Source organism: Hydra vulgaris, chromosome 06, assembly GCF_038396675.1.
Source record: "Hydra vulgaris chromosome 06, alternate assembly HydraT2T_AEP".
In the NCBI taxonomy this organism is placed as follows: Eukaryota; Metazoa; Cnidaria; class Hydrozoa; order Anthoathecata; family Hydridae; genus Hydra; species Hydra vulgaris.
Window position 1 is genome coordinate 6,772,571 of NC_088925.1, and position 19,308 is coordinate 6,791,878.

Consider the following 19,308-nt stretch of genomic DNA (forward strand, 5'->3'; position numbering starts at 1 on the left):
TTGCGATCAAATAGTTTCCCAAACTTTTATGTTGAAAAAAACTAATACCAGGTATTCTTAATTTTCAATTATAGTAATAGTAATATATTTAAATAAGTCTTTTTAGATTACACGACAAACAATAAAAACAAACAAAAACGAAACCTATAAATTATCATCTTTAAGTAAAAAAAAAGCATATGTTATTCCGTAACAAGTAAGTTGATATCAAAACTGAGAAAAAAAAAAAGAAAATGATTGCTTTAATTTAATTAAAGTTTTCTTTTTTTACAAATAATATCTAAAAAGTCAAAATTTGTAGCTGCTAAATCCCGAATTAATTAATAAGCGTGTAGCACATTTTCAGTAAAAGATGTACTATTTGCAGCTTCAGAAAAAAAATACTTTTTAATTCTGTTCTTAAACTTATTAACTGACAAAGCCATTTTGCATGCTAACAGCAAGCTATTCCAATCACTGACAATACAATTTGTGTAGAAATTATGACGAGCATTATTATATGTAAATTAACGCATTTGGACGTTGCACAGTGGGACAAAATCAAGTTTTTTGTGCCAAAATTATTTTCGCATTTTTTTTTTTAAATAGCTATATTTATATATAAAATACATAAATAAAGTGATAAACAGGTAATTATATAATATAAAAAAATATAAAAAAAGTTAAATTTTGGTGAAAAAAAACGAAATATTTTTAATGGACAAGACAACTTTTATCAGTGTAAACATTAAAAATATTACTTTTCAATGCTTGCATTTGGCGTAAAATAACTTTTTAAGATTTATATTTACAGAACTTATATATTATAACAGTAATGAAAGATTATTTAGGTATTCTTTGTGTACAAAACATCTTTTTTACATGTTCAGTATTTCTCATCAACTGACTATTAACCGAAGACCAATGTTTTGTTATAACTTTTTTTATTGCAAAAAGTTGCAAAATATTTATGATGCATGACTATTTACATACATTTAGCATGAGATTTACATAAGCAAATGTTTGGAGGATATTGGAGGTTTGTTAATCTGATACCTAATAGCAAAGGTTAGTAGCAAAAAATATATCGAAAACTGTCTGTTTTCGATGCATAAAAACTTATGATTACACTTACGTTAAATTGTTTTTAAAAGTCTGAGCGAGAAAAACATTGTTAATTAAAATAATATATTTTAAAATTAGAGTCAATAAAGTTAATTTAAAACAATAGTAGCGTAAGTAAGTTGATAAACAAAAAATGCAAAACAGCGTTTTGGAAAACATCTCAAATTAACGTGTAAATAACCGCATAAAATAACGCTTAAATTAATATTAATGTTTTTTTAACTAGATATTTCCTCTAATCAACATGTCTTCACCATTATGACAAACTTTCACCGTGCAATGCCGACATTGATTTTTAGGTATTTTGGCACACTCTGTCCCACTGTGCGTTGGATGGAGATCTGTGAATCGGTGGATTATGCCAATTGATAATCTCAAAACCGTTTTCTAGTCTAAACTGTTGGATCAAGTCACTGCATCATGACACTAGACCCCAAAACAAGCTAACATGATAAAACTTGAAAAATCAAAAATTAAAAGACTTTAAAGAAATATCGCCGTTTAACATTAATTTTGTTTAATTTTGTATATAAATTTTCTTTTTTCACAATAATAAATATATCTTTATATGGTATACCTGAAGAAGAAAGAATAAATTCATAAGCATGGCAGTGTACTGTAGCCATTGTCTTAATGTAAATTATTATTTTATAAACATCAATTAATACGAGTTTCTCTCGATACTAAACTTATTTTTATTTTTTATTCATTTTTATTAAAAAAATTTTCGCTAGATTGTTGTTACCAGCGTCTTCAGCTTTAAAGTTTTTTTTTTTTTTTTTTTTGTATCTTATTTTTAAAACGGCACTTTTATTTTTTGTCAATGGGATGGCTTCATCTTTTTCTGACGTAAGTGCGCCATAAATGGTGTCCAAAATTTTGTTGACACATATTGACCCTCATCTAAATTGATACCGTTTTGTTGAGGGGCACATTGGTGGTACTGTATTTCGAGTGCCTCACGAACTTTCCTATCAAACTTTATAGCATCAACTTTTAGAGTTCTGCAACTGTCCCAGTTAATTTGTTGTGAACAATGTCTCATGTGTGTAGCTAATGCAGATCGTTCTGTTTTATTTCCTATTGTACTGTTTTTGTGTTGCTGCATGCGTGTTTTTATTTGCATTTTTGTTTCACCTATATACTTTTTGTGACAATGACATTTAATAAGGTAGACTCCTCGGTTCTGACTCATTTGTAGTTTGGATTTATTTCTTGATGTTAATATTGCTTCTAGGTTCAGATTTGATTTAAAGACCGTTTTATATCCTGCCTTCCTAAGCACCTTACGTAATTTGGGAGACAATATTGGTACCCAAGGTAATGAAATTGTTGGATACGTACTGGTGATGTTTTCATTGTTTTTAGTAGTCTCTAGTGATTTTTTGTTCTTTCGTTTTATTTCTTTTATGATTTTTATGAGATTAGACTGTTTGTAGCCATTTTCGACAAACACTTGAATAAGGAACCTCAGTTCATTTTCCATATGTTTTTGACTGCATACATTAAATGCTCTATGTACGAAACCCTTGAATATTCCATTTAAACTTTGTGGATCATGGTTTGATGTTGCCTTAACTTGAATGTTAGTAATTGCATTTTTTCTGTGTATTTTAAATTCATATTTAACAATTTTGTTATTTTTTATGCATATGTCTAGAAAATTTAGTGTTTTTTTGTCATTTTCAAATTCGATAGTATATTGTATTTTTGGATGCTGTTAATTAAGTATTGTCTTAAATTGATTAGCATGGGCAATATTAGGGACTCTAGCATGACTGTCATCTACATATCTATAAAATGACTTTAAATCTATAAGTGGGTTGTTTTTCAGCGCTGTATTAAGTGCTCTTTTTTCAAGATCTTGAAGAAAAAATTCAGCTAAAACTACCATAAATGAAAGACCTATCGGACCTGAATTTTCAAGTTCGTGTATTTCATTGTTCCATAAAAAGTATAGTCGGTATAAACATAGTTCAATCAGAATTTTTATTTCTTTTATATTTAATTTTGTCGCTTTTTTAAACCTTTAATAACCTTATGAGTACTTCAGCAGCTTCTTTTAGAGGAATTAATGGGTATAAGTTTATAACGTCCAATGATACCTGAATTTCATCACTGGATATATCCCACGATTTTTCTTTTTCTACGAATTGTTGTGAATTTTTTAATCGAGTTGGGTTTTCATTTAATATTGGTTGTATTAGTTTTACTAAGTAATTTGAGATTCCGTAGTTTGGTGTGCCTATTGTGGATACTACCATTCGCATTGGGTAAGATTGTTCAGGCTTATGTGCCTTTACTACACCATACATACGAGGTGGTATTGGGTCACTGGGATAAATTTGCTGATATTCATCTTTTGTGAACCGACCTTTTTTATTTAATTTTTATAGTTGGACCTTGATTTTCATTGCGTAACTTTGTGTCGGATCCTCATTGATAATTTTAGTTGGCCCAATTTGTTCTTGAATCTTTTTTATTGCTTTATCATGAGGGATCGTTACAAAGCCCATTTCTTTATCAAATGGGTATATATCAATATTGTTATCGTTATTTAATTGTGTAAGTGCTTTCCTTTGTTCACGAGTCAGGTTGTCATTTTTATTATTTTTGTTTAGTTTTAGTTCGCTTAAAACTTCTCTCCTCAGCGTTTGCGCGGCTTCATCTTTTTTGTTGTATTCAAGTTTTAGAGCTGATGACTCAGTTATTGAGATGATGTCAAGATACGGAAGAGATTTTATTGTTGGTACAAATTTTGGTCCAAGGTTAAGGAGACTTTTTTGCTGTTCTGGAATTTCTGTGTCGCATAAGTTTAAAACAGCTTCTTTAGTATAGATTGTCGAACGGGATGTTCGCTTGACGCGTTGATCTTGAAGAAGTTTGAACTTTTTGATTAATTTGTCTCTTGATTTCATGAACATATTTTCTCGTGCTTTTTCAGTGATTCTTTTTACGGCTTCATAATCCGTCGTTTCAAGTATTTTCATGAGTTCCTTTTCAATAAATTTAACTGTAACTAGAGACTACTAAAAACAATGAAAACATCACCAGTACGTATCCAACAATTTCATTACCTTGGGTACCAATATTGTCTCCCAAATTACGTAAGGTGCTTAGGAAGGCAGGATATAAAACGGTCTTTAAATCAAATCTGAACCTAGAAGCAATATTAACATCAAGAAATAAATCCAAACTACAAATGAGTCAGAACCCAGGAGTCTACCTTATTAAATGTCATTGTCACAAAAAGTATATAGGTGAAACAAAAATGCAAATAAAAACACGCAAGCAGCAACACAAAAACAGTACAATAGGAAATAAAACAGAACGATCTGCAATAGCTACACACATGAGACATTGTTCACAACAAATTAACTGGGACAGTTGCAGAACTCTAAAAGTTGATGCTATAAAGTTTGATAGGAAAGTTCGTGAGGCACTCGAAATACAGTACCACCAATGTGCCCCTCAACAAAACGGTATCAATTTAGATGAGGGTCAATATGTGTCAACAAAATTTTGGACACCATTTATGGCGCACTTACGTCAGAAAAAGATGAAACCATCCCATTGACAAAAAATAAAAGTGCCGTTTTAAAAATAAGATACAAAAAAAAAAAAAAAAAACTTTAAAGCTGAAGACGCTGGTAACAACAATCTAGCGAAAATTTTTTTAATAAAAATAAATGAAAAATAAAAATAAGTTTAGTATCGAGAGAAACTCGTATTAATTGATGTTTATAAAATAATAATTTACATACTCGCATACATGATGTCTACATTCAAGAATAATATGTAAATGTATAAAATAAATAAAATTTAGCGGAGGTCAATTACCCAGATTTAATAGAGGAGAAATTGATTCAAATTTCCCAGTTCAGTTATGTCATCCAATTTACATTGATGTTTGCAACATGTCAACGGTTGTCCTGTCCATTAGTTGTATCAACAAAATAGGGGGAGAAGGGTATCTAAATTTTTTTAAATTTTTCTTACGGTTATTTAGGTGCTCCCAGATATTGCTACGGTCTTATCACAGAACTCCGCGAAAGTGTATTTAAGTTCACGCCTCCTTACTTACCAATATCGTTTATTGGCGCTGTTGTTAGAGTTCTGACTTCGTATCTCTGGGTTCTCAGCCCGAATTCGAGCCGCTGCACCACGGGTGCTTTTAACAATTGTTGGCAAGGGGAGGGGAGGTCAAATATGTTACTTTTTTTGTTACTTAGTGATCGTCAACAATGTTATTTTTTAAAATAAATTTAATTACTTAAAAAATAGGAAAAGAAAGAGTTTTTTAAATCCATTTTAATTTTGTTTTCATTTGGGGAAAGGAAGTAATCAAATGCTGACTTAGTTTTATAGAAAGGTCTCAGGAAGTTTGACAAAATGTTTTTTTATTTTATGTAGGTATTTTAGGTGCTCCCAGAAGTCCTTACGGTCTTATCACAGAGCACCGCGGGAGAGCATTTAACAGGAAGTTCACGCCTCCTCCCACCAATGTCGCTTGTTGAGTTAGAGCTGGCGTCGAACCTCGGACCTCTGGGTTCTGAGCCAGAACTCTAACCACTGCGCCACGGCTGCTTCAACAAGTAGGAGGAGGTAGATTAAAAATACCAAAATATTGTTGACATTGGTGATAGGCAGCCCCAATAGTTTTAGAATTTTTTGGATCTTCACCTTTTTTTTGTCCCATAAAATTTTGTTTTGGTGCTTATCGACCCCACAAATCGTTTTAGTTACATCAATAAAGTTTATCAAGTTTAAGATTTTGTTTTAATTTTTAATTAATTTAAGTTTTTTTTCAAATATTTAGCTTACTAAAGTTTGCTCTGACAGATTACGACCAGGATAAAGATTTTTTTATTCTTAGCTACATTTTATTTCCTGATGAATTTACCTTATTACAATTTTTTTTTGCTGATGAAGTTACCATATTAAATTTTTCAATAAATATGCTAACTCATGGGTTCTAAAAAAACATTCGAGTTATTAAAACCAAATTAGAAAATTAATTTTATTTCGACGATGATCTTTTGACGTATGCGTCAAAAAAATAACGCAGTTAAAATGATACTAGTAAGTAAACAATAAAATTAAAGTAAACAATAATAATGATTAAAACAGGCAATAAAACAATGTGGATGTATCAAGAATATTTAAATATGCTTTTTAATACTTACATTCAGACGGCTATAAATCTTTAGTATGAAATACGTCGTATATATTCTTATAATTATGAAGTGCTTTAGTTAAGAGCTTCAGCTCAAACCTTCATTGTTTCTAAGACAACGCGCTCAGTTGAACTTGTTGAGACGTCCCGTATCCGTTGTGTAAAAATCAGTAGTTTTTTTAAAATAATTACAATAAATCTTTTTCATTTAAATTGTTTCCCCTCTTTTTTTTTTAATTAAACTTATTCAAACTAGAAATATTGCTCAAAAAATTTACAAAAACAAAGAGGTTTTTCTAAACTAAATTGCTAAGATCAAATAATAAAATGTAGTTCCCAACCAAAAATTGATATTTGAAAGGATCAGTTAATCTCACCACATTTGTTTTTCTTATTAAGATATGGTGCAAAGGAAAGAAAGTGAAGGAAAAAATAAGTTATCAGAAAAAAGGTATTTTATCTAAAAAGAGAAATGTACTTCATTATATATAACTATACACAATTTTAGTTTTTCATTTCAAATGTTTAAACTTGAGTTATATTAACGTGAAATGAGTTATTGTCATTTTTTTGTGTAATGTTTGTATATTAGAGTTTGTTTTCAAAAAATATTACTACTACGTTATTTATAAATTTAAACTTCAGCAGATATGAAATTAGAAATAAAATTACTTTTAATATGTACTAATCTTTTTATTTTTGTTTAATTATTATCAAACAGGCTTAGTTTGATATCAACTTGGATAATTGTTGTATTTACATCATGGTCACTCTATACAGCAAGATTAGTTCCTTGCATATTTTGACCTGAATTTAAAATGAATACTTTACAACAATAGTTACCTTATATATTTTTTATATGATCCTAATGAAAATTTTTTTCAATGATCCTAATAAATACATAAATAAAAAAAAGATAACTATAACTTTGTTATAAATATTTCAATATTACTCAAAATAAAAAAAAACTAAAAAAAAAAATAAACTTAAACTTTTAATTCAAAATTTATTTATTCAATACTTTGTATTTTATTTCATATAACAAGTTCACTTAATGTCATTCAATTTTATTTGTTTATTTTATTTTATCTTGACCTTGTTCACTTTACTCATGCTATACCAGATATATTGAATAGTTTAATTATAATATTAAATTATTTTTTAAAAATTATATTTAGTAAGTATATTGTTATTAAATGAACTAAATATTGATTTAATTCTTTTACTTTGAATACCTTATCAAGACAGTTTTTATTAATTAGATTTTCATGTCAAGCTAGTTCACAGTTTAAAGAAGAAGAATTGCTTAAGAGTTCAAGTGAATCTGAAGATGATGAAGAAAATTATGATCGCCGACATGTAATTTTTTTAATATTACAATAGTTGAATTAATAAAGTTTAAAACAATGTACCTTTCAATTTTTTTTAATTTTTAAATCATTTTTAATGCTCAAGTTGTTAAACGTAAAAGATTTCAATATTAGAAAAAACTAAACTTGAAGTAAATTTTACATTATTCTTATAGGAGTCAAATACAGATTTACCTCATGAGTATTGGCAAATACAAAAGTTGGTCAAATACTTAAAGGTATTTATTTGTGTTAAATTATTTTTCATGATTCTTGCAACAAATGCAAAGAACATTAGACAGAAAACTCTGTAAAACCCACCTAATTTTCCATTGAGTGATTTTACCATTATTATTTAAACAGTGTAAAAATACACTGTATAAGTAATAATATAAACAAGTACTTTCTATTATGCAATGTAATGACAATTAAGTTATGTAGTGTGAGTTTTTGCACAAATAGTTTTTGTTTAAAGACACTCATACCTATGATTGCTTAAAATCCTTGTTTATTTTAAACCAATCATAGGAATAGTTTTAAAAAATTCAAATATATTTAAACTAATTCTGATGTGATAAAAAATAAAAAAATCTCTGATAAAATTTTTCGAAGAAAGTAAAAAATTAAACGCCTCTTTTTGATTGGTGCCCCTAAGCAGTTGTCTAGATTTGGTTATGGCAAATGTGCCTATGTGCGCATACATATGTACATACATACATATATACATACATACATACATACATACATACATACATACATACATACATACATACATGCATACATACATACATACATATATACATACATACATACATACATGCATACATACATACATACATACATACATACATACATATATACATACATACATACATGCATACATACATACATACATATATACATACATACATGCACATATACATACAAACATACATACCTACATACATACATAAATACATACATACATACATACATACATACATACATACATACATACATACATACATACATACATACATACATACATACATACATACATGCATGCATATATACATACATACAAACATACATACCTACATACATACATAAATACATACATACATACATATATTAGTTTTATACATTTTAGTTTTATTTTAAACATAACTTTTTGTTATGTTTAAAATAAACAACATTTTGTTAAAGTTTTTGTTAAACTTTAAAGATTTTTAAAGTTAAAGAATGCTAGTTATAATAATAATACTTGAATGATTCATATTTATCGGATTTTGAAATTTATTTTACAGTTTTATTTAAAAGTTGAACATCTAAATAATATTTTTTAGATTTGTCATTCATAGTTTTGTGTCAAACATTTTGTTGGGACCTTAAAATTTATTCTATAAATTTTTTAAATTCTTCCAAGTGGTAAATATTGGTTTGAATGTTAATTATAGAAAAAAAACTTGTTATAAAAAAGAAAGAAAAAGCTCTGCACGATCTTCAGAAATTAGTGAAAAACCAAGATTTTTGCGCAATAAAAAAAGTAATCTATAATTTGTTGAGATATGGAAAATGTTTTGGATTTTTAAATATATTGTTTCCAAATGTGGGAAAGACTATAACCTGGGAACATTTTATAATGGTGGCAAATTTATAAAATTTATTTATAAGTCTTTAATTGTTAGGGTAACTCTCCCTTACAATAACCTTAATGGCTTCTTTTTAATAAACATTAGAACGTAATAAATATAAATTTGGATATTTGATAGGAAAAAGTTAGTTAAAAATTTAAATGCCAAAATAATAATAAATCTCCAATAACCTGTTAAAAGTTAAAAACTACTTTTCAATGCTAAGGAAAAGTAAAGACGGTAATCCTGCAGTTAAGCAGCCTAAAATAATTTTATTTTTTCGCTTGTTGCGCTCTCGCCAGAGGATGCTTTTTAAACATTAGAAAAAAGATATATGCTGCCCCATGCCAAACCCTTAGTCGATGTAGCAGCACTTCCTTGTAGCAACAGGCTATAAGATAGTCGATGTATGTACTGAAGCCAATAAATATTCCTTTTGTTTATATTAAAAAGTCACTACTTTGAGCAAGTCTCACGAAAGCGCAACAAGCGAAAAAATAAAATTATTTTAGGTCGCTTAACTGCAGGATTACCGTAAAGACTGCATTTGGATTAAAGTTTTATTTTTATTTCTTATACATTGTTACTTTCAACAAGGCTGCTTAGAATTAGAAATTACTGGGAGAGAAAAGATGAAGTTTATAAAGCAAGATAACAATTAACAGACAACTTAAAAGCTTGCAAATTATATAAATCAGGAAAACAAGATGAAGGGAGTGAATTTCAAAGAACTGATGTTTGAGGAAAAAACTAGCTGAATAAGAATTTTTGGAGCACTTAGGAACAGTCTCAGTAAAAGGATGAGACTTAATTTTATGACAAGTATAATGAGAATGAATTTTAGTAGTTTTTTTTTTTAAACATCTTCGCTTCCAACAAGGCTGCAAGCAGCCACTAATTAAAGTTGGAAGTTACTGAAAGAGAAAAGATGAAGATTGTAGAGCAAGATAATGATTGACGGATGACTTAAAAGATTGGAAATTATATGAATCAGGAAAGCAAGATGAAGGAAGCGAATTCCAAAGAACTGATGTTCGAGGAAAAAAACTAGACAAATAAGCGTTTTTAGAGCACTTAGGAACAGTCACAGAAAAAAAGATGACACTTTATTGAATGACGAGTAACACGAGAATAAATTTTAGTAGATGGCACAAGAGACGCTAGCTCTTTAGAGCAGTTCCCATTATAGTATTTGTAGAAAAATGAAAGAGAAGCAACATTACGACGATGTAATAATGGTTGGAGGTTGGCTACAAGAGCAGGTCCAACTATGTTTACAATGCGTTTTTGCACCTTGTCTAAAAGAGAAAGGGCATCATTAGAGGATCCGCCCCAGATATGGCAACAGTATTCCATACAAGGCCGGAAAGAGATGCAACCTTAGCAGATGCTAATTTTGCAACTGATTTGATATATGGTTTCCAAGAAAGATTGGAAGTAAGAGTTAATCCTAGAAGATGAAGAGCAGGTGACTCATCGAGTACATCACCGTTCATAAATATAGGAAGATCTAAATTATTAAGATAACGATTGGATGAAAAAAACTAAGTTTTATCTGAATTAAAGTTCACCAGCCACTGTGAGCCTCATGCTGTAGCAGAAAATAGATCCTTTTCAAGCTCAAATGCCCCCTCCAAGCAATCAGAGGGTGTTGGTTTCTTATCACGACAAGAATAAATGGTAGTATCATCAGCAAACAATGCCACCCTAGATGTGAAAATATCTGGAAGATCGTTAATGTAAATTAAAAGGAGTTAGGGCCAAGGATAGAACCTTGAGGAACCCCTGAAGTTACAGAATAAGAAGAGTATTGTCCATCGAGGACAACTTTTATGCTACGATTGGAAAGGAAGGATTCAGTGATCTTAAAGATGTTGTCGGATACACTGTAAAAAGAAAGCTTATGAAGAAGACCTGCATGCCAAACTTTATCAAAAGCTTTAGAAATGTAAAGAGTGATAGCCTTAACCTTTCCACCTCTATCTAATGCATGATAAAACTTATTGGTTATTACTGTTAGCAAATTAGCTGTAGAATGAGAAAATCGAAATCCATATTGATGGTCAGAAAGTAAGTTATTAGATTCAAGATGAGAGATTAAGTGTTTGTTAATTAAAGATTCAAAAACCTTGTTTATGATAGGAAGAAGACTAACGGGATGGTAGTTAGACAAGTCAGGTCACTCTCCAGAGTTTTTGAAAATAGAGATAACAGATGCAGCCATCCAGCAAGCTGAAAAACAAGGTTCTGATAAGCACTTGACAGCTATGGAGAACATTTCTGCAAAACTATAATAAATATGTTGTCCGGACCACACAACAATCTGAACAACAACAAGTCGAAGTAACTGTTCTTAGCAAAAAGTTCAGCTCTATCTTTAGATGAGGTAAGAATATCTAAACCATGCAGGAGAGGTGGACAACAGATTTGCCCTTACTATAGACACTGTTAAAGATTCTACAAAAGTCTCTCGAGCTTAATTTTTGAGATAAAATACTGGATTTTGAGTCCTGACGATAGGAGGATTTGGCATTAGAAAAAACCATTTTACAATGGTTACTAGCAATAGGAAACAACATCTGTTTTCTAGAGAACTCTTTTGGCAATAGATATAGAAGTAATGGTTACAATTGGAAATTGCAGCAGCACAATGACACAGAAACCATGGAAAAGAGTGAGGCTTGACTTGGAATTGTTGAGAAGTGAAAAAAGATTCCATGCCAGCCTGAATCCATGAAGTTACATAAGAGGCACTTTTGTCAGCAGAAAGGCAAAAAATTAGTAAAAAAAAGTAGTTGTGAAAGGTAGATGATAGGGGGATTCTGATGACAAAGAAGAGTGAGATGATAGTTTTAGAGAGATATTAACAAGTAGTCTTTTATTCAAAATGGCTAAAAGCTAGCACATATTTATTTAAAGAAGAAAAACTGATAGAAAACTTACCTCTTATAACTTTTGCCAAGACAAGTTAACTTCATCCAATGTGTTTATTGGTTATACTGTTGGAACCAGTAAATTTGTACAATGCCCTGCTCTTGTATATTGTCCTGTGACTTTATTCTTTTTGGAGTTAAAAACTTTGTTTATAGTGAAGAAAAAGGATGGATTACTCAAACCTATTAGGTAGGTGTAATAATTTTTATAAATTTTTAATTTCATTAAAGAGCTAGTTGGTATTTAGTAGGTATTTGTGTTAAATTTGCTGATCTGTATCATTTTTTTTTCATTATTATTATGTTTAAGTTTGTAGCATTTAAAATAAATAAAAGGCAATTTAATTAATTTTAAATGCTACAAATGCTATATATATGCGGTAGTGGTGTAGTGATAGAGCACTTGCCTCATAAGTGAGAAGTTTTGAGTTCGATCCCCACTTTGTCCCTAGTAGTACCGCACTTAACTTGTTTATCCGGGCAGCGGCTTTGTTCGTTTCTTATCATCAAGCTAAACAACTGTTATCACAGTACTTAAGCTGTTGTGGTGTTAGCATGTGTTGTATGATTTTGTTGTGAATACGTCATTATTATTTTTTAATTTTCTAATGTATTATTTTTATCTCATGATTTTTGTAGGGATAATATCACTTATTTATCCGATAGTTGGGAGATATTAATGAAAAGTAAGAGTTTGGACTCAAAAGCAGCAGGATAAATCTAGGGAAGAATTTAAGTAGAAGGGAAAGCAGGTTTATTCGGTTGGTAAAGATAATATCAAGATATCTTAAAGAAAACAAGCATTTTGACCTTGAGGAACAAAGACATGAAGTATAAGTTGAAAAACAAAGAAAAGAAACAGTAAAAACTTTTTAATATTGAGCAATTAACTCCATAAGACAAATCAACTGCAGTGCTAGAGTTTTTCTCAGACAAAAGTGGTGCCAGTAAGAAGTCAGACGATTTACATGGTCTAGTGCAACAAGTGCATGGTTTAGTGCAACTAGATCCAAGTAACCAAAAACAAGTGCAAGTGAAGGATTTTATAAAAGATTAAAGATAATGCTGACTCTTATGTACTTATATCCTAAGTTTTTCAAAATCAAGCTCCAGGGGGTGTGTAATATACACATTTATAATATCTACTATCTCATGGTTTAAATATTGAGTTTGCAGCTTTCTTATGAGCTAACAGATAAGTAAAAGAGAGAAGTGAAGCCAATGACAGAATTTCTTCAGGCACTCAGAGAAATTAAATTTATAAAAAGCTTTTAACTTTAAGCTAGATTAACTTTTGCTAATTGTGTTAGACACAAATCTTACACAATTAGCCGAAGTAGACTTTTCGTTGATATTTAGTTTGTCGAATCTCACTACATAATTAAACAACCTGGTACCATTATGGAACTATGGAAGCATGTTGACCAAATTAGAATTTTTTCCCAATTTGTAACTAACCATGCAGTGGTTAACATATTGTCAAGAATATTCACAAAGAACCTGATCATTAGGAGATAGTAATTGCTATCCCTCAAAGGAGAAAAAATCTTTGTATGTAATACATACACTACTGTCCACAATTATTCAAATGGTACATAACTTTGTTTCCTATTGGAGTTGAATTAAAATGCTTGATTGCGAACATTCTAAACAAGAGAAAACATTTTAAATTTAATTTAAAATGAATAATAGTTAAAAAAAAAATTAAGAATATTTCTTTTATTTACAAAAGATTTGTGAAAAATTAAAAAAAATAAAGCAAAAGAATCTTACATTTTTACACAACCTTGTGAATTAAAACTTTTGATTTTTCAAAATTCAATCAAGTTTTAATTTTTTAATTTAAATTTTTTATTCTCATTGGGATGAAACGTTTTGAAATAGTAAACATTCCATTCTATCTGTAAGCAGTAATGACTTCATAACTTTTCATTCATTGTTTGTACAAAACAGAAAGCTTTTTAATTTAAACTGAATGCGCCATTTAATTATTATCAAGTGAATAATATTTTATATACTTGATTATAAACTTAATAAATATATAATAGACTTATACTAATATAATATATGTTAGTGTAAATATATATATACTTATACAAGTATAATAAATAAATAACTTATATACTGACGTATATTTTAAGAAATGCTTTTGTGAAACTAGTGATATTACATTTTTTCTTTTGTTGTTTGTGAGCACGCTTCCAAAAGTTTCATTTCAAAATTATATAACAAATATATTTGTTATACGTATTGTTTATTAAAATTTTTTTTTTGATTTTTAGTTGCAGTTTTAATTTTTGATTTTTAAGTTTTAGTTTTTATAAGTTTCACTGATTCGAAGATACCAGTGAAAATATATAGTTTATTAACTTATATTTGACAAAAAATATTGATATTCCAACGTTTGATGTTTTTGAATTTTAAATATAATAGTCATTAATTAATAGAATGTGATTGAACCTGTACGAAATCCAAGCTTTAAGTGAAGTTTTAGTTTGATTTGATTTTACTTTTTATGTTAGTATTTATTTATAAGATATTTATAAATTATTATATTATGCTAGATATTTAATTTTTTAACATTTAAGTTTAAAATTTTCATTGAAGTGTTGCAAGTTTTGATATTTTATTACATGGACTTTTATGCAATTCAAAGTAAAAGTTCTAGTTAAGCGAAGTTTTTTGTCAAATGGACCCTAAAGAACTATATGAGTTAGCAAATGGTTTGACTTAACCAGGGTATGATTAAGCGAATAATATGATAAAGTTCAAATGGAATTTAAAAAAGAAAATATGCTGGATTTAGCTTTCAAATAGAAAAAATAAATCATTTTTAATTTGAACTTATACCGCATAAATTAAAATTGAAGTATGTCACACATAAATTATGCATGAAGTACGTTATTACAAATATAACTTAATTATTTAACAATATGCAAACTTTACTGTTTAAACATATTTTGACTTCAGCAAAAAACTTTTACTAAAAATATTTTCTATAAAATTAAAATTTTCTCCCTCGCAAGTTCTTCAGACAAGTGTAATTTTTTACTTTCATAACGAAGCGAGCACTATTTGTTGCTATATATATATATATACATATATATATATATATATATATATATATATATATATATATATATATATATATATATATATATATATATATATATATTAGGGTGTGTTAAAATTTTTTTCTCTTAAACATGATTTAAGAGATGCTCTTTAATGTTCAGGAAAGTATAATCTTTTGGGATAAAACAATTTTGTCCACTTTTATTTGGAAATAAACCATGGACCACGTGGATGGAAAAATTCTTGTTTAATAAAAAAATCAGATTTTAGATTTTTTAGCATAAAAAATCAAGCCTTCCCAGGAAATGAGTATTATAATTATTATTCATTGTGGAAAAAACAAAAAAGCTTTTTTTGTTTTTGAAAAAACTAACAAAATAGGAAATAAAAAGAAACTTAAATAGAAAAAAATTATAAGAAAAAAATAATTTGTGTACTGTTTTTATTTTTGTTTCTTAAGAGTGGTTGTTATTTTCAGCAACAAAATTAGACTAGGTAAAGCAAAAAAAAAATAAATATACAAAACAGTTTAAAGTCTACATTAAAAAGAATGATTTTCCTTTATTTAACTTTTTTTTTTAAAGAGGAAAGCGAAAATATAAATTGCAATGTGTTTATTTTCTCCTAATTGTATGCACATTTCATAAACTTCATAAAAAAAAAGTTTTTGGTTCAAGGCAAACCTCATCCTGAATGTTTTTTTTACACACACTGAGCTGAATGTTAAAAAGAAATGTATCTCCGTTAAAATATTAGGGATAAAGAGCGTACAGGAAAAGAAAGGTAATATGAAACAATTAACGCTATGTGTAGATGACAAGGCCTAATTGAAGCTTAAAAACTATGTATATATGTGTGTGTGCCTTACTTAGAAAATACACTGAAAGGCTTAAATGATATAAGATATCTGAAAGTGATAAGATATCATTCAGAAACATACAACATAAAGATATTTTATATGCAAATAAGAAAAGATAAATGGTTACAAAGCAAATATGACCAGCGGTATTTAAAAGAAAAACAAAAAAATTTGTGGATAGTTGTGGAAATCAAATCATGGACATTCCGTGTATGAACAACACCTTATTCAAATGAGCTAAACATGTGTATATTTAGAACTAAATAAATATACTTATATAATACAAAAATTTATATATAAAAGGGTATGCGTGCATTACACAAGCCTTTTCTTATAGGGGCAATATATACTTGTTACATCAAAATTATACAAATATATTTTACAAACAGATGACATTAATTTTTGCTTTCCTTCTTAAAAAAAAAAAAATAGATAAAATATAGGAAAATCATTATTTTTAATTTTTAAAACTTTTTTTTTTTTTTTTTGCTTTGACTTACCAAAAATAACAACCACTCTGAAAAAACCACATACCTTTCCTGGGAAGGCTTGAAAAAAGTAACTTTTTTTGAGCAAATCCAGAAAATGGCAAAAAATTGTTTTGCCATTTACTAAAAATCATTATGTGCATATTGAACTTTTATTATTTTCTTTCTACTAATTTAAAACGAAGCAAATAAAACAGCACATAAAAATCTATTTATAATCTACCTCTGTTTGTATTAAATTTAAATTTTCAATAGAAATATGTTATATTTACACATAATCTGTAAATATAACATATATTTCTATTGAAAACTTATAGTCTTAAATTTTTTCTCAAATCAATACTCATTAACCACATAAAGCACCTAGCTATTCCATAAATCATACAATCATATTAAATATATAACATAACAACGACATACATGGTATGACTAACACATTCATCACACCATTACCACTCTCGGAATCAGCGCATACTCTTAGAATCACTACATATCTCAGAATTACCACAAACTCTAAGAATTTCTATATACTTCAGAAGTTAGAAATATAAAATATCAAAAGAATTTAAAAAGTTTAAACATACTTTGGTGTTGCAGGTATTTTTTCAAGAAATATTGTATTAAAGTAAAATTATAAAAATAATTATTTTTAAAATTTTACTTAAACACTGATAATTTTTTTTATAAAATAACCTTTGATAATTTAACTACTACAGTAGTACATTATAATGTGACTATTATAACATGTTGCAATAAAGCAATAAACTGGTTTATTGCTTTATTGCTGGTTTACTGTTTATTGCTGGCTAGCATGGTTTATAAAAATCCAAAAAATGATAAAAATTCTGAAAAAAAAAAAAAAAATCATTAAAGGTTATTTTTACTTTTCCCATAATGTTGAAAAAGACAGCTTTATTAATGTAAGATTAATATTTTGATGATGGTGTGGCGTATAGCTTTCTTAATTTAGAGATTTATAATAATAAATCAAAAGTTATAACTAAAATCAATTAATTTTATCAGAATTATTATGACTAATCTTCAGGTAATTATCATTAGTTATAAATAAGTAATAGTATTTGATAATTTAAGAAATGATGAAAGTTTGTACAGATACAACCTGCTTCATGTCCTTCAACTCTATAACAACCTGCTTCATGTCCTGTTGCCTTGTAGGATACGCTTTTTTAGGCTAAGCCTTGGAGAAGCCAACTCTGACTTAAAATACCCCCTGCCTTAAGGCTCTTGTAAAGGCTAAAGTTGGTGTCTCAATAAAAGTACTCATATTCTGGAGATGTCAAATACATCCAGCTACTGTCTTGTAGAAAGCCTCCTAGGTAAAGACTTAAGGGGTAAACAGATTCTATCTGTTGACTAGCCCTGCACCCTTTCTTCATCTATTAAGCTGGCGCAGATATATTTATAATACATTGTTTCCAGTTTAGGATGTCGAATGCTGGATCTTCTTGACTCAATGCATGGGTTTTGCTTATGTCTCTGTTTTTATGACTAGGCAACTCAATCTATTATCTCCTAATGAGGGTACAGCTCCAAAACTCATTTTTATGGTTCTAAGGCCGGCTGGTAGTTAGGTTTTCTAAACTCTGTGGTAGCTCTGAGCGAGGCTGATTCCATCAACAGCTATAAAATATAGCATACAGGAACACCATCTAGCGCATAGATGGTGTCCCTGCTTGTACTTTTGGTGTGCGTTGTCAAGGCCACATTTGGAGCCCTTTGTTATGGCTTAGGATTTATTAGTAGTAATGAGGCAATTGCTTGGGCTATTAAATAGTGTACTGAGTACTATCTATGCTTTGAGTCAAGTTCTTTAACAAATTTAAAAATGACTTAAGTACCTAAAACTATAAAACACAAAAAACCATCGCTGTCACCAAGTTCTCTAAACCTATCATTCACTAATATTCGTGGTCTTCGAAGTAACTTTTTTTCTGTTGAGTCTTATATCTTGCAAAGTTCACCAGACCTATTTGCTCTTTTTGAGACTAATTTGAGTTCAGCTGTCTCATCTTGTGATCTTAGTGTTGATGGTTATCTTCCCTGAATTTGTAAAGACTCCAATAGTCACATGCTTGGCCTGGGTATTTACATTTGTAAGAATTCACATATTAGTGGGGAAACTAGGTTTGGATCCACAGACTATTCCTTTATGTGCTTTCATTTAGCACCACTTCACTCTATGGCCTTTCTCTTTGTTCTATATCGCTCTCCTTCATCTCAAGACTGCACTCTTTTTGATGTTATTTCTTATCAAATTGACCAAAAAAAGAACCAAAAGCCCTTCCTATTTATTCATCAGCCAATATCATTGTATGGTTTGGCTCTAGTGTCAGTGACTCTGCAAGCTTTAAGACCCACAACATTTGCCTTTCTCAATCTCTAACTCAAATATTCAACTTTCCAACTCGTTTTCCAGACAACCCAAATCATTTACCTTCTCTACTTGACTTATGTCTTATTTCTGATCCTAGTCAGTGCTCAGTTTCTCCACATTCACTCTTAGGTGCTTCTGATCATGGTTTGATCTCTCTAAAGCTATAATTTCATTCTTCTTTCATCATCAGAATACCCCTATTATTGTACCTCTTACAACTACCTTAGAGCTGACTGGGACTCTTTCCGTGATTTTCTTTGTGACAACCCTTGGGTAGAAATCTTTCGTCTTCCTGAATATAAATGTGCTTCTTACA

At 29.1% G+C, this 19,308-nt stretch overlaps 2 protein-coding genes across 4 annotated transcripts in view; one reads left to right on the forward strand and one right to left on the reverse strand.

Moving 5' to 3' along the window:
- Nucleotides 1-1,924: 1,924 nt before the first annotated feature.
- Nucleotides 1,925-4,094, reverse strand: LOC136081150 (uncharacterized). Its single transcript, XM_065798445.1, has 3 exons — nucleotides 3,527-4,094; nucleotides 3,142-3,478; nucleotides 1,925-2,708 (listed from the first exon to the last, which is right to left on the reverse strand). Exons 1-3 carry the CDS (start codon nucleotides 4,092-4,094, stop codon nucleotides 1,925-1,927), a joined length of 1,689 nt encoding a protein of 562 aa, XP_065654517.1.
- A 2,271-nt stretch (nucleotides 4,095-6,365) lies between these two features.
- Nucleotides 6,366-19,308, forward strand: part of LOC100197521 (outer dynein arm-docking complex subunit 2) — a 38,150-nt gene continuing 25,207 nt past the window's right edge. The window contains exons 1-4 of one of the 3 annotated variants that reach the window (XM_065799093.1): nucleotides 6,366-6,450; nucleotides 6,680-6,731; nucleotides 7,543-7,639; nucleotides 7,806-7,868. In XM_065799093.1, coding sequence (XP_065655165.1) covers nucleotides 6,682-6,731; nucleotides 7,543-7,639; nucleotides 7,806-7,868 — 210 coding nt within the window. In that variant the 5' untranslated portion in view covers nucleotides 6,366-6,450; nucleotides 6,680-6,681. Of the gene's footprint in view, nucleotides 6,451-6,577; nucleotides 6,732-7,542; nucleotides 7,640-7,805; nucleotides 7,869-19,308 lie in introns of those variants that run through there. The other 2 variants (XM_065799094.1, XM_065799095.1) reach the window with 2 other exon arrangements.